This window comes from Colletotrichum orchidophilum (genome assembly GCF_001831195.1).
Source record: "Colletotrichum orchidophilum strain IMI 309357 chromosome Unknown Scaffold_29.1, whole genome shotgun sequence".
NCBI lineage: Eukaryota > Fungi > Ascomycota > Sordariomycetes > Glomerellales > Glomerellaceae > Colletotrichum > Colletotrichum orchidophilum.
The window spans coordinates 72,174-87,198 of NW_019172985.1; the positions used below are offsets into that span (position 1 = coordinate 72,174).

Here is a 15,025-nt window from a genome sequence, read left to right on the forward strand (position 1 = left end):
TGTTTCTCAATAGTGTACATCAATCAGATTTCTAACTATATGATATGTTCTTCTAGGACGCGCCACGACGTACTTCAACAGCGCGTTCCCTTGTGCGCGAATCATGACACACACAACATATCGCTGTAGAAAGCATTGAATCATTAAACCGACGCCCTTTAGTAGAGTAAGTAGGCGAATGTACAGTAGCCCATGCAAGAAGACTAAGTGGTCAGCTATCGAACCTCCCTCCCCAAAGTCTCTGGCCTCCGAGTCCCTCGCATGAGGTCAACACCAAGTCCAAACCACCACCAGGACTACCACTTCCCCACATCTGACCAACCCTCACCCAAACCTCTGCTTCGCAAGCTCCCTCAGCCCCTTCATAACCCCCTCCTCCCGCTCCCGATACTCCCTCACCCTCTCCTCCCGCTCAGCAGCCCTCGCCCGCGCAATCTCCTCCCTCCTAACCTCCCGCTCCGTCTTCTTCCTCTCCTCCCTCGCCTTCATGGCCTTGAGCTCTGCAAAACTGTCTCCCCCGCCCATTAGCTCCTGCTCCCCAACCTCCGCCACCCCGCCTCCGTCTCCTCCCTTGTCCCGGAACTCCTTCATCTTTTCATTGACAGCCGCCCGCTTCTCGAGCTGCCGCTCTCTCGTCCCGGCCTCCGCCCGCGGTGCTACCTCGTCCAGCCTCTCCCGCTGCAGCTTCCTGTCCTCCTTGCGCGCCTGCCGCAGATCCGAGGCCCGCGCCTCCCGGTCCCGCTGCGCTTCTTCGGCGAGCGACTCACGCTGGAGAGACAGGTCCGCCATGTTTGGAATTCCGGGCCCGGGACGCTGGTGGCCGGTCCTCGCCGTGGGCGGCAGCCTCGGTCCTAGATCCTCATCGTCGTCATCGTCCTTGTCCCCGTCATTGTGATCCTCCTCCTCTTCCTCTTCATCAGTCCTTCCCCCGCCATAATTCCTTTCTTCCCCGCGCCTCTCCACCACCTCTCGCCCACTACCATCAGACCCCCGGGAGCGTGGCCTATCAATCCCAACCTCAACAGCCCTCTCCTTGGCAGAGACAAACATCTCTGGGTCATACCACCCCTGCGAGAGCTCTCCCCGGTTCCACTTCCCCACGAAACTCTTCCACCGACCCCTCACCTCCCTGTCGTCCATCTCGCAAATGTCCTTTTGCTTCTGCAGGTCGAGGTAATACGCCAACAGCGGCCGAAACACCTCCATCTCCGACTTGCCCAGCTGGCGGGCCTCGTACGGCAACGTTGCCGCAACAGAAGCCGCGGCCTTCTTCTCCTTGCCGCTGCTCTTGGTAGCGCCGGTAGTATCGCGGGGGCTGTCCCGGTGCCCACGATGATGGTGGTGGTGATGCCGATGCCTGTGTCTCGAATCCCGGTCGTCGGGGTCGTCGCGGCTACCATCCCCGTGAGGAGACCTCATCCTCCGTTCCCGACGCGAATCGCCCTCGCCGAGGGGCGACCTGCGCCTCGTTTCATCCCGATGCCGTCTCGGCGACCTCGACCTCGACCGCGAGCGGGTCCGTCCGTATCTCCGCTCCTCACCCCTCCGTTCACCCGATCGCTCGTCGTCTCTGGCCATGGTTCAGAGGCGAACGTCCGATAGTGAGTTGTCTCCTGCCCTCCAAAAGGCTCTGGCAAGGATGGGCTGAGTTGGGATGAGATTGAGATGAGGACCCCTGGCAAGAGATGATCAACGCCAGACCCTCCTTGACTGTTTGCGACACGGCTTCGAGAGACCTCGGAAATCAAGCTTTCTCTCTCTCTCTCTCTCTTTGGTTGTTTCCAAGATGTGACAAGCAGATCGCACGTCAGATGTTTTCGACAAGGATGGAATTCCCCCAGAGAAGGGGTGTGGGTGGGGTTTGATATGTTGACGTCGAATCGGCCGTCTCTTTGTTTGACCACAGTTTCAGCGTCGAGAATCTGCCGCGACAGTGAAGCCGATCAGCCGAAGGGCCTACACCCAAATGGAGAGGAGCTTTCGGAGGATGCCGAACGGGCCTAATTGGCGAAGAGAATTCTGCGACGGCAAATGCACATGTACACAGCCCAAGATATGGAAAATTGGGGCGGCGCTGGCTCTTATTGTAGAAGGTTAGCCGTATGCAATGTTGTTCGATCTTGAAGGACACAACGTCCGTGCCTTCTGTGGGCGGAAGAGAAAAGTTGGAGACTTCCAAGGTCTCGCGGCGTGGCTGGGGACCGGAGCAGTGATGTGGGTACCCCAATTTCGGCCCCGGAAGGCAGCAAATACCGTGCCGAATCCCCCTCACCTTTCTACGACCAGTCCGAAGATAGTGCTCGAACCACGGCACCTCTCCCCAGGATCATCATCTGTCGCTTTCTAGTCTTCTTAGCCCAGACACTTTCTGGCTCGTTGTGAGCCTCAATTTGCAAGATACTCGGGGAAAGGATGGGCTAGTTTCTGTTTCTATTCCAATCACCAGATTGTCAAAATATTCTATAAGCAAGTACTTGTTCTGTGAGTACTCTGATGCAGCTAGTAGTAGAGGGTATCGTCCAAACACCACAGATGCAAATCGGAAAACGGCTGAACAATGCCGACCTCCCAAAAGACCCCCTCCTATCCATCGTCGCGGGTAGAACATTATGCAAAACCTTATCCTTTGCGAATCCCCCGCTCGACACACACCGTCACCTCTCATCCTGACTCGGGTATGGGCGAATTGTTGTGTATCGAGCAGCCGAGGCACTGACAATCGTCGCCGCAAGGGCACGAGGACGTCTCGCCAGCACATCCATCGCCGTTGAACGGGTACGTCACAAAGAAGAAGTCGTTCGCCGATAGTGCCTGTTCTTCGCTCAACACTGAGGCTCCATCGGAAGGCGTTTGCGGCCCAGCAGGAGAACCGCTATTCTCGCCATTCGTGTGTGCATCCATTACGCGGGCGCCAGTCCCGTTGTTCATCGTAGTCTCCGCGTGCCCGTTCGTGCCATTCGTGCCGTTTGTACCATTCGTCATTCCATAAGAGTCGTCCAGCATGCTGGTGTATGCAGATCGCACGTAGTCTTGCGTCGCGTCGTTATAAGGGTGAGCCGCACAGCCTACACACTGGCAGCCGTTGCCACAGCTACACATGTGTGATGTCGACTCGGGCATCATTGGAGTTGTGCCATCCGGGGTAAAAAGCGAGTTCGGCATCCCGCCGTACGAAGCTGGCTGCGGGATTGGCTGTCCATACTGCTGTGCCTCCATCTGCTGCTTCCACTGAGCAGGCTGCAGCGGCGACATCCAAGATCCGTATTGCGGCGGATATGTGAATACAGTAGGTTGAAAGTATGAATTGTACATGCCCTGGGGTATAGCAGTCGGTGTCTGAAAAGGCGACATAGCTATGGCGCTCGACGGCGACATGTGACCATTCGGCATTTGATGTACGTTCGTGTCTATTGCAGGCGCCTTGCCAGAACAACAACCTCCTGTCTTCGGCTTTGGTTGCGTCTTGGGGCTTGAGCTGACACTGGAAGGCCGTGTTGAGCTCCCCTCGGCCTTGTTCGGCCCTGAGCAACATGAGCCACCCGTACTGGTACTCGTCAGGGATGATGCAGGGGCTGACTTCGGCGTCCCATTCGTCTTTCCTGAGCAACAAGATCCTTCATTCGATGCCGCTATAGGGATGGGCGTTGTTGAAGTCTGTGGTGTTTTAACAGTCGAGGATAGGGCATTCGTCTGAGGGATCGCTATGGCAGCTCCCGGTGGGAACATGGGCGCAGGCATCTGCTGCGGGAACATCGGATACATCATGGGTTGGTGGAAGGCGCCGTTCACACTGCCCATCATGGTCATACCGCCGTACTCCATCCCCATTCTCGGCGTGGTCATGCCCGGCATGCCACCGTTTGCATGGGGTATATGATTCGCTTGAGCCGTTTCGTAAGGGGGTAGTATGTTGATGTTGGCGGCGTCCATCCTCTCGAAGTTTACTGGGTCGAACGACTGCTTGCGACTGGTCGCCTTAGGGGCGGACTTTTGTATGCGAAAAGAGGCTGCGGATGCCTTGGTCGGGGACATTGGCGGGGCGTCGCTCATTGGCGACTCTGCCTTGACGATACCGGGTGATTCTGCGGGCGTTCCGCCGTTACTGGAGCCGCAGCCGCATTTCTGCTTTCTTGGGATGGCGGCTGTTACACTACCGCAGCCGCAACCGCGGGCGGGCGGGTGAGGACATGTGCTCAAGGGCCTGCCGGGCTTTCGGACGGGGACCATCAAGCGTTCATTCGCATGGGTGCATTTGGTGGAGCGATGACCACGGATGCATGGCTCGCTGAGCGGGCGAAGGGTGAAATTATCAGCTCAGGGTCCAGCCGGGGGGGGATGCGGGATGCGGGGTTCAAACGATGGGCAGTGAAAGAGAATAGTCGTGATAGACGAGGACAGAGACGATGAGAAAGAAGAGAAACCGGGGGAGGGAGATGGGCAGAGACGCAAGGAAGAGGACGTTGCGACTTACCAGGCCATCTTCTGCCCGTTGATGAGCGGCATGGTGGGCTGTGGTGGGGGTTGGCTCTCAAGGTTGCTGTGATACGCGAGGGCGGAAGAAATTTTGGCGATTCTCAAAGTCGTGAAAGTACAATGTGCTGAACGTTCTCGAGAAATAATTGAAAAAGCTGCGATGAATGTCGCTCGTTCAGGCTTCGACCCCGACAGACCTCGGACGGTGGGAGTGAGGGGCGGCGTGGAACATGAAGGCGGACGCCAGCTCTCAAGGTGCGGCGGTGGTCGAGTCTCGGTTCTGGTCGTCGCTGGTTCGTGGTCGATATCGGCTGGATGTTGGTTTTTGCGACGCAAGCAAGCAAGCTAAGTATCCGGCGACGGTCGGTGAATCGGCTCAGCGAGCGAAAAAGGCCATGTGATGATTGAGCAGGCGCCCAGGTAAGATGGGTCGGGCTCCAGCGCGAGGCAATTCGGTAAGTATGTCGAGTGAGGAATGCGGGATGGGAAGCTGGAGATTGGCGAGAAACGAACGGCGTTTCGAGCATGAAGAGGTTTAAAGCTGCGTGCAAGGGCGTAAGGGCGAGTTTCTGGGTATTGAAGGAAGGCAGCGAATCGCCGGGTCGGCAAAGCAGCGGAATTGTTACTGCTTGTGGGCTTGTGGGGGGATGGCGGAAGACGAAGATGGGCAGGTGCGCAGGGTCAATGGGACGGGACTTGGATGGCAGGGCAGCAAGAGCGACCGTGGGAACACGAAAGGGCCCTGTAAACCATTTGGGGGAAGGATGTCGGGGAGACTGGGCTTGGCCTGTCTGTACCTTACGGATACAGTCCACTGTGAAGGAGGGAGGAACAATACCACCACCTGCTCGAGTCGAGTCAAAAGTGTACAGATAGGTAAGGTAAGCTACCTTAGGGAAAGTGCAAGTCTGAGCAGCCCCTTTTTTTCTTCTTCATCCTCCTCCTCCTCCTCATCGCCTCACGTCACCTCACCTCACCCGAACTCCTTCCCCCGATCCGAATTCAACACAAGTCATAGTAACTGAGTAACCCAAAGCACTTGCACTAGCGGCCCCCGTGCTGGATGTCCTACCTTACCTTGGCATCACCTAGCCCGGCCTAGCCCAGTCCCCAGCCCCAGCAGCGGCGACAAGGACGCCCAAGAGAAGCACAAGCACCAGCGGCCGCGGGCGAGAGCGATGGATGGGGCGCCGCGGACGGGAGGGGTGCGCGAGTGAGGTGAGGATCCCGGTAGCGCATCGAAACAGCCCCACGTGCGGGGGTTATCACAACCAAGTGCCTTGCTATACCTTATCCGCTGCGGCACTGTCTGATTCTCTGTCCGCGCCTGGGTCTCTACTCTCTACACTACTATGTACAGATGAGATTATAAAGATGCCCAGTACTCAATGCTCGCTCGGTGACGAGTATGCTTATCCATTCTTGTGAGTGCGTGTGATGAGAGCCCGGACGGGAGAGTTTCTGTCAAAGTTCTCATCACAGACGGCATGCCAAGTCTGTCCGTCCACTTACCTACCTAAGGACCAAGGAACTGTGTGCCCTTTCCGGCTATGCCACCTTAGTCTCGTCTAACAATCCGAGCTTGCACATGTCCATGTTCCCTTACTGCCTGCTTCTTCCTGCCTGACATGAGTTGTACATGAGACGACTCTAGATGGCCCTGTCTTGCTATCTACTTCTCTATCTCTCTACCTCTCATCGGGGCAAGCTTTTTTTGACGGAAACTCTTGTAACCAACTCTAAGGCACGTTATCCAGTAGCGTAATAGGGCCAACCTAGGAGATCTACCCTTTCTCGATGCGACATGTCCTGTGCTGTTATTGTATCTGCTCTACACCAAGCAGCGCCGGTTGAGGGAAATAGACGCTCGGGACGCTTTTGCGGCCAACGCCATCTCAACGTGGAAGTGTGCCACCACCAGTCCAAGGATTACGGACTAGCCAACAAGACCGACCGCCTGGCTTCCTATGCTGCACAAGACAAAGCAATGGTGAGTTGCCGGTATTGCAATGAGGAGAGAGGGGTGAGAGAGATGGCTGACTGGGAAGCTCCGGCTGTGAAATAAGCCGCGTGGTCTCTGCCGGGATGCGCTGCCCAACTCGATAAGAAGCTAACTCTGATCGCCGTTTAGTACCGAATTCCCGTTTCCTTGCCATCCGTCTCTACTTTCTCTGCACTGTTCGCAACAGCAAGCATCTTCGGCTATATTCCTTCTTCGTGCCATTCTTCCCTCTTGACGTGTTGTCATGCTCCATATCGAGCTCCATTATCAGAGGAACTTTAAGACAGTCAAGGGTTCAACTCAGAGATCCCGTACAACCACCCACCCTCTCTCCCACTCTCTCACGCATCGCTCTACTGCCTGACTCTCTGTTTGACGGGCTGTCGCTCCTCCCACTCCCGCGAGTCGGTGCCGAGTCCGTGGTCGGGCCAGGCTTAGGTTCCAGTCCAGGCCGGGAATGAGAATCAGGTACCTATCAGAAGTTGGTAGACCTCTTTCTTGATAAATCGAATGCCTCTATGCATCATCCTTGCACGCCGATTCGAATCTGCGTCTTGTCACAGTCTGTGGTTCGTTATCCTCCCGTATTAGTCGTCCATGGTCCACGATGCCCGCACGGATATCGCGCCAGATTCCCAGCCCAGCTTTCGCTGGCAATGAGGCATTCCGTGGGCCTGCAATCAACCCATAAAAGAACGTCCAACGGCCGCGCGCCCTACATCGGGAAATTCGAGCGTGGCCGGCTGTGGGCAATTAATACCGAAGAGGCCGTACTTGGGAGGGTGGGAGCGAGCAAGTTTAACACACAAAAAAAAAACTCCACCGTCAGAGGCTCGAGAGGCAAGGGAAGTGAGCAAGTTTTGATTGGCCGGATCCGGCACCACCAAAATTCAACGAGACGGTCGTCGAACGAGTTACCACCTTTTTCGCCCCTGCGCGGCCACCAACAAGAGACCACTTCATACGAAGAATGCGTATCCATGGCTGTGCAGGAGTAGCGCTTGCAAAGGGAAAAAGGGTACCTAATGTGGACACTCGTGATGTAACTTTGTGCTTGTGCCGCATGTCGCCGGCATTGGAGAGCTTCGCTTTGCCATTATAGCGGCTTCGTTTCTCCGTCGCAACTTTTTACGCTGGCGGAAATCTATGCTGAGGTGAGAAGAAGGAATCGACTACAGTGATGAAAGTCCCTCAGGTTCCGCAGTGTCAAACAACGCTGTCAGCTCCAGGCCAAGGCAATCCGCCAACCGTCATCTCACTTGTACCGTTGTGTCTCGTCCTTACATATACTGGCCGGTCTGCCCATCACCCCTTATACGTTACCATGCCATGCCTCCCCGAGCGGCAACGGGCAGCCCTCGTTGAGCAAGTCGCCCTGCCATCCTCTGCGGGACTCTGCGGGACTCTGCGGACTCTGCGGGACGGCTGCCATAGCCCTCCACATACACCCTGTCCGCTCACGGCCCAGTCAAGACGTCTGTGTTTGCAGTGATGTTCTTCAGATACCCCGGATCTTCAAAGGGTGAGCAGTGTTATCAATCGTCCCAGCTCGCCGCCTTGCCCCTGGTGTCGCCTTGGCCTACTTCAAGAACCAGCGCCTACATACGCCACGGGGGTCTAGTTACCCTCATCCGAATCCCCAGAGTCAGCAAACATGTCCACTGCTCGCATTCGTTTCCTGGTCTGGCCCTTCGACTGGGTTGATAGCTGTACACGTCCGACAGTGTGTGTGTCGTCAATCTCCGCGGTCTCTGCCGCTCTTTCTGCCTTGCTGGTGGCCTCGCCGAATGATGGCTGATCCTTTGCCGTTTCGGTCGCGTCCTCTTCCATCGGCTCCCCCTCGACATCGTCGTCTGCCATGAGTTCACCCTCCACATCCTCCTCGCTCATTGGCTCACCCATGACATCGTCTTCTTCCATAGGTTCGCCGGCAATGTCCTCCTCATCCATCGGTTCGCCTTCGACATCCCCCTCCCCCTCCTCCTCCTCCTCCTCCTTGTCGGCCATTGGCTCTGACACTCTCTGGTCAAGAGTGCTCGTTGTGGCAACTTCGGCGGCTGGTGCCGACGTCTTATCAAACACCTTCCATCTGCTTTTCTTTGCCTCGTCATCTTCGATCTGCTTCTGTGTCTTCGATGATGGCGGGTTTTCGAAGCTTTTGGCGAACAACTCCTGACTCTCCGTCGGAAAGACACACCAGCCTTCCCAAAGACTCAGAACTAGACCAATGCTTCGCTTCCACTTCTCAGCTCTGAGCCTGCCCCAGTTTAGCCTCTCTGCCATTAAACCCAAGCCCTCAAAAACCTTGCGCTCTTTGAGTGCTCCTTCGAAAATTTGTCGATAACGCCAAGCACGTTGGATGCCGCTACTAGAAGAGGCGGACAGCACGTCGCTGACAACGTATAGGCCCACAAGGCTTGCGCCGCTGGCTTCGGGACCCTCTTTCTCAGCTTTCTCCTCCGGCTCAGGCCCTGGCCCAGGAGGCTCTGAATAATCTCTTTGTCTACCCTTCTCTTTGCCATTCGACCGCAACTCTGGGTTGGCTGCCGTTAGTGCAAACGGCTTCTCGACGTTCGAGACGATCATGTCGACGACTTCCTTGGCACCCCGGCTTGCATGCGTAAGAGCGAATGTTGTCACTCGGGCAACATCTCCTTTCCGAATTTTGGATAAAGTGGTGGGCAGGCGCGATAAGAGATGGGTCAGCTTTGCTTTGTCAAGGGGGTTCAGGAAAGTAGCCTCTGCTTCAGGCCCCTGGTTCTGATTCTCGCGGTTCTCCCCGTCAAAGTCCTCGTCATCTGAGGAGTTATACTCCGAGTCGGACACGAACTCGTCAATTTTGGTGACGAACTCGAACGGTAGACCTTTCTCTGGGGCTTTCCAGGCGTGACTGCCGTCAAAAAGCGGCAGATATCGTCCCTTATTGCTCCAAGCAGACGCTCCTGTGATGATCTCCCACAGCCGCCATCGGTACCAGATGCCTCCTTCGCTTCGAGCGTCCCAGATCCAAGACCACTTCTCCTCCCGCTGTACCTCAGGGCGACTCATCAATAGAGCCTCCAGCTCCACGCCGTGCTCGAGGACCGACTCAATGGTCTTGTTGATGAGCTGCACCATCTTGACATCGTTTGGAGGCTTCACAGGCACATGAAGAATACTGCTCCGGTTGACTGGTCCACCAATATTCGGCCCGTACGAGGTTGGCGGTGCAAATCCTCGATGGAAGGCATGTTGCGTTGTCGCATTACCAGGCGTTGTCTGCTGCGACACAGGTTTGGCACCAAAAGGCTGCGATCCGGCAGATGTGCCACCCAGTGTCGATGTTGTTGTTGTTGTGGCCACTGCTGAGGACAGATGCCGGTGTAATGACAAGTTACAGCCGTAACCGAGATATCGATTTTGTAGCAAGCTTACGACTGCGTCAATATCTGTTGCCGGTGTGTCTGGCGACAGTGTGACAATAGCCACGGCGCATTTCTTCTCTGTACCAGAAGGTCCCATAGGTGGTAAAATCTTGACGTGTTCGACATTTAGGCTTGTCGGGATCATTGACTTGATAAAGGCAGGAGATGTTCCAGGCGGCAATTGAGAAAGACGCAACGTAGGCCTGGCCACTGCAATTTCCTCGGCTCTGGAGTCTGTTTTGCCTTCGTCCTCATCGTCACTGTCGTGGAAGACCTTGGCGACCGACATCGGTTCTTCCCTTTGATCGAACCCAAGTCTACCATCTCTGTCCCTCTCTTGTCGGTGCGCGTCGAAGCCTCTCTTCCTCCCCAGCGACCCTGGCGGGGGCCCCAAGCTTCCCGGGCCGCTCTTGAAGCTTGAATTAGGACCTAGACTACCTGGGCCGCTCTTGGGATTGGATGCGCCAAAGTGCCGCTTGGATGGCGCAGGTGCGCCCAACGGAGCGCCGCCAAACCCAGCGGCCTTGGGCGGAGGTCTTTGTGAAGGCATCGAGCCAAATCGGCCGGTGGTCGTGTCATCGTCATCGTCATGATCAAAGCTCTTGACAAAGTCCTGGTATACTGCGGCAGTCTCGGCAGCCTCGCGGGCCTTTTTCGCTTCTGCCTCAGCTCTCTGTTTCTCGAAAGCGGATTGCTTGGACGGTTTCTGGAGCTTCGCCTCCACGTCGGGAAATTCGACGAGGTTCTTCGCCGATGACATCGCTACCGGTATAGTCGTGAAGCTTCTTGTCGCATAGTCGTGATCGAAAGAATTTTCTCGTGATCGAGAGGTGCGTGGTCGCGGGTCCTGTTTGACGGTACTCGTGAAGTTGCAGAGGAGGTTCAGAGCAGCGGTTCTGTAAGTTAAGGTACATCTTTAAGTGCGCCCGACACCCGCAGGTTGCCGTGTGCACTGTATGGAAGGAGAGGAGTAGGACTTTCCCACTGTTTGTTGCCACTTTTTGCTGTGGCTTGACCAATCTGAAGCCACACTTCATTGACTTCGCACCTTGAATCTACCAATGTACCTTACAACAAGGTCAAGACTGGATGAGATTGATGTGCCGCGCAGCTTCCCCAACTCGGACTGACACCTCCAAGCAGAGAACATCTCGTCCCGAATACGTCTAGGGATTTGGTGGAGTGGTACAACAGATTATGTGGAAGAAGGGCGTTCTTCAATATCTGGGTTTTGAATATCATCCACTGTATCACTGACGCGGTCCGCCTCATTCACCGTATCTTGGTGACCCATGCAAGCTAATTCGGTAAATGGGCGACCGAGCGGGAGATGCCCTGTGGAGACTGAAAAGGCCAGATCGGATTCCTTGACGACGCTCCAGAACCGAAATGGAGGACGAAACTTGTCGTCGAAGTGAAGGATATGTACCGGACAGATCTGGGGTTTCTGATACATCAAGAGCAGGCTGTTTGGGCTTGGGGAACAAAGCCGCCTACCAATGGGGCTACCTTTTAGGATCGACCAAGTGGACAAGAGCGGGCGATTCCAAGATTTCAAAGGCCTCTATAGTAGCTGATGCCCAAGAAGGGTAGTTGCCGGCGCAAGTATTATTTCGCGGAGATGGTGACGGCGGTAGAGTTGGAGAAGGGGGGGTAGGCCCGTACCTTAGTTAGTCGAGTTGGGGTGAGCTGGGTCCCCCGAAGTGTCAACCATCAAGGCACTCGGTCGTTGCACACTCTATCCATCAAGTTTCAATTTCCATGTGTTGTCATTAAGCTATGAGAGCTTAATTACGGAATGAAAGTGACGAGGAGTGGCGTGATTCCTCGCTTCCTCTTCAGCCTCTTCTACGGTCGATTCTTCAGCCAACCATCCTCGTCTTTAGTCTCTTTACCCTTTAGAGATGTGTCTGCCGTACATTTGGCCTACAGGTCAGTGCCGAGGCTGGTTTTGTTGCCCTCTTTCTGAAATTCATACGATTTACCAGCTTCCCTTCTATAACTCTACTCGCATCCTTTCCTCTGGCAATACACGCTCTCATTGAGCACCTCGACCCTTCTTGGAAGTCTGCGGAAGAAGTTTCTATGTCTACTAGTGCTACCGGCGATATCTCTGCCTATGTCTCAGCTTTGGCGTCGGCATTGGAATCAGGGTCTGCTTTTTCGCACTATCGGGCTCTGGATCTGCTTCAGTGCGCAACACCGGATTCTATGCCATCGGCCTTTACATTGGCTTCCGCTTCAGCCTTCCTGTGAGGCCTCACTTCCATGTCTAGTTCTGCGTCAGCGGGGATAGAAAAGTCGACGTTCATGCTCTGGTAATACAGATGACCTACTGTGTCACTCAGCAAAAACGACGAGGGAGTGCTAGCTGACGTCGTCGCCAATCCCTGTGAAATGTAACCCCTCAGTCCTCAATATCGTCTCGGCTCCAAGGTATTTATGAACGGCGGCGTACTACTGCAGTTGGTTCATTGCAGCCAAAGCCAAAGCCGTGCCGGAAGTCGTTGTGCTGATTGTAAAGAAAATAGACGGCTTAGCCGCTCAGCATCTGGCAGCAAATCAGCATATTGACCACAAGCATTTCCCTCTAGTCGTCGTCTATCGCATTGCCCAGCAAACAAAATACCACGAGAATTTAATAGAGATACCTAGATCCCTAAGCTTATCGACCTTACCGAGGAGATGACTCTTGCCCAGTCAGGAGTCTCCATCATAGACGACACAGTCGCAATGTTGCCTAGGAGATTTGACTGACAGCCATTCCTCATGGATGGATGTTGGGTGCCAGAAGTGTCAGGTGTGGATATAATACTTGTCAGAATGTCAATTCAGACAGACTCTGGTCTGTTTTTCCATTCATTTATCCATGAAGATCATCACATGGCCTGGGGGCAATTCAACAAATCAAAGCTTTGGGAAACAATCTGAAAAGGAACAGAAGCAAATAGAAGTTGGCGGGCATATGATCAGGTTTGCATCGCTTACAGAATCAGACGGCACCGGGGAAAGTAATCATCGATCAGTGGGCCCTGATGCTGAGGCGAAGGTCAATGTGAGCCCTATAGGACGACGGCATTTGTACATCCAGATATATTATCCAAAAGAGAACGCGCTGTCGCTTGATTCAAGGGAGAAAATCCACAGTGGTTCTGAGCTTGTTCAAATAAAAAAAGGTGCCAAAATTTATGTATATCGCTGATGAAGAAGTGGGAAGCCCGTGACCGGATGGACCTCTCGGTTTGTAGGACGAACAGATCGTCGAATTTATGAACCGTTACCATCGCAAAAACACACGGTAACTCCGCAGCATGTCACTGGAGAGCAAGACTCAATGAACCTTGAAAAGCGAGCCAAACACAGGTTTACTATGCTGCGCCACTGTGTGATCATTTACCCAGACATAGGTTACACCAGTGCCGGTGTTCGACAGCCTTGAACAACATGACGGCACGATGCCAGCGTGGTCATAACTCAATCATCCACGACAGCTGTTCCAGCGCGCAGTAGCAGAGCCAGTGGCGACCCAACCCGTGGGGAACACTGACAATGATATCAAAAGGGAACACGAGCTGGTGTTGTTGATCATTCCAAGATCCCACCTTGTGAGAATATCGTGATATTGAGAGCGCCCATGGGCCCAAAGAGAACCTGGCAGATTCGTTCTACCCACACACCGGACCAAATCCAAGGAAAAAACTGAACGATGGATATCACCGCCAAGAAACCCATATCACCGCCTTTTTTTTTTTTTTACTCCCTCATCATAATCGAGGCAAACTCGTCGTCTATTGGAAAGAAAGTCAGCATCAACCACCGCGCCCACTCCGGCCAAGTCGAAGCCGGAGGAGAAAGAGAGAATGGAGGTCATCTCACAGTCAATTGAACCATCACCGTCCTTGTCAGCCATTTGAATCATCTCGTCAATCTCTGCCGCAGTCATGTTCTCGCCCAGCGAGGTGAGCACGTGGCGCAGCTCCTCGGCCGAGATGGTGCCGCTGCCGTCGCGGTCAAAGACCTTGAAGGCGTTCTTGAGCTCCTCCTCGGCGTCGCCAACCTGCACCTTTTGCGCCATCAAGTTGAGGAACTCTAAGGCACCAGAAAGACTCCTGTCAGCATACATGTCCTATAGAACCTTGAGAGGAGGTGGTCCATCTCACCATTGAAGTCAATGGTGCCATTATTGTCGGCGTCAACCTCGTTCACCATGTCGTTCAACTCGGTGTCGCTGGGGTTGAGGCCCAGAGACCTCATTACCTCGCCAAGCTCCTGGGCGGTGATGTCACCTGCAGGGACGATATCAGTTTCCATGATGGGATGGAGAAGAATTATAAATCAGTGGTATAAAAAAACAGAGGGGTATTGATGAGCGCAAGATGAGATGGAAAAGGGTCTGAGCCACTCCCTTTCCCATTCACCCTACCAAAGAGGGTTCATGTCGAGTTTCAATCCCCCGATTTGTCGAGGGAAATGGAGGCGAAGCAAAGCAAAAAATAAATGAAAAAAAGGGTTCGTAGGAGAATATAAAACTGACCGGTCCCATCCTTGTCCTATGCCGCGCGGGTAAGGCGTCAGTAAAGATGATCAATTTGAATTGGAAGACTGTATTGCGCATGGTCTACACAATGCGCCGCCAGCTTGACGTATGACAAGATGGAAAAGGGGAGAGGCATTGAGGCAGCCCGAGAGAAACGGAGTGGTGAGTGAGAACTTACGAAGAGGTCAAACACCTCCTTGTATTGCGCTCTTTGCTCTTCGGTCAACTGTGCGGCCTACCAAACGCATGCTAGCTTCAGTTCACTGGAATCCCTTGGTATATACTGGCGATGCGAGTCTCACCATTTTTTATGAGGTCGTCTTTTTTTGGGTGACGGGTTTGTTTGCGAAGGAAGATTTGGGTGAGTGAGAGGTGCTTTGAGACAGGGAAGACGGCGTGGGATAGCTGAAAGCGGGGATGTGACCATAGGCCCCGCACGGTGTGGATGGTGTGAGAATAAAAAGGATTCATACGGCCCCGTAAAGAGCCGTAAGGTGGGCTGGGCTGCCTCTAGCCCAGTTTGCGTCAATGTTTCCTTGCGTAGAAGCCCAACGGTCATCATTAAGTCAGCCTTGTCGTGATATGATATCTGACTGGGCTGCTAAGTTT

The 15,025-nt window shown here is 54.3% G+C and overlaps 4 protein-coding genes across 4 annotated transcripts; all 4 read right to left on the bottom strand.

Annotated features, from left to right (window-relative positions):
- Positions 1-324: 324 nt before the first annotated feature.
- On the bottom strand, positions 325-1,578 carry CORC01_04405 (uncharacterized protein; the record flags this gene model as incomplete). Its single annotated transcript, XM_022616052.1, has 1 exon — positions 325-1,578. One exon carries the CDS (start codon positions 1,576-1,578, stop codon positions 325-327), a length of 1,254 nt encoding a protein of 417 aa, XP_022477360.1.
- A 1,083-nt stretch (positions 1,579-2,661) lies between these two features.
- On the bottom strand, positions 2,662-4,503 carry CORC01_04406 (copper fist DNA binding domain-containing protein; the record flags this gene model as incomplete). The annotated part of the gene is made up of 2 exons (XM_022616053.1): positions 2,662-4,285; positions 4,472-4,503. 2 exons carry the CDS (start codon positions 4,501-4,503, stop codon positions 2,662-2,664), a joined length of 1,656 nt encoding a protein of 551 aa, XP_022477361.1.
- Positions 4,504-8,092: 3,589 nt separating this feature from the next.
- CORC01_04407 (coatamer subunit protein) lies at positions 8,093-10,639 on the bottom strand (the record flags this gene model as incomplete). Its single annotated transcript, XM_022616054.1, has 1 exon — positions 8,093-10,639. The coding sequence occupies one exon, from the start codon at positions 10,637-10,639 to the stop codon at positions 8,093-8,095; it is 2,547 nt and encodes an 848-aa protein (XP_022477362.1).
- A 2,993-nt stretch (positions 10,640-13,632) lies between these two features.
- On the bottom strand, positions 13,633-14,721 carry CORC01_04408 (calmodulin; the record flags this gene model as incomplete). The annotated part of the gene is made up of 6 exons (XM_022616055.1): positions 13,633-13,667; positions 13,756-13,968; positions 14,040-14,165; positions 14,414-14,429; positions 14,595-14,651; positions 14,719-14,721. 6 exons carry the CDS (start codon positions 14,719-14,721, stop codon positions 13,633-13,635), a joined length of 450 nt encoding a protein of 149 aa, XP_022477363.1.
- Positions 14,722-15,025: the final 304 nt, after the last annotated feature.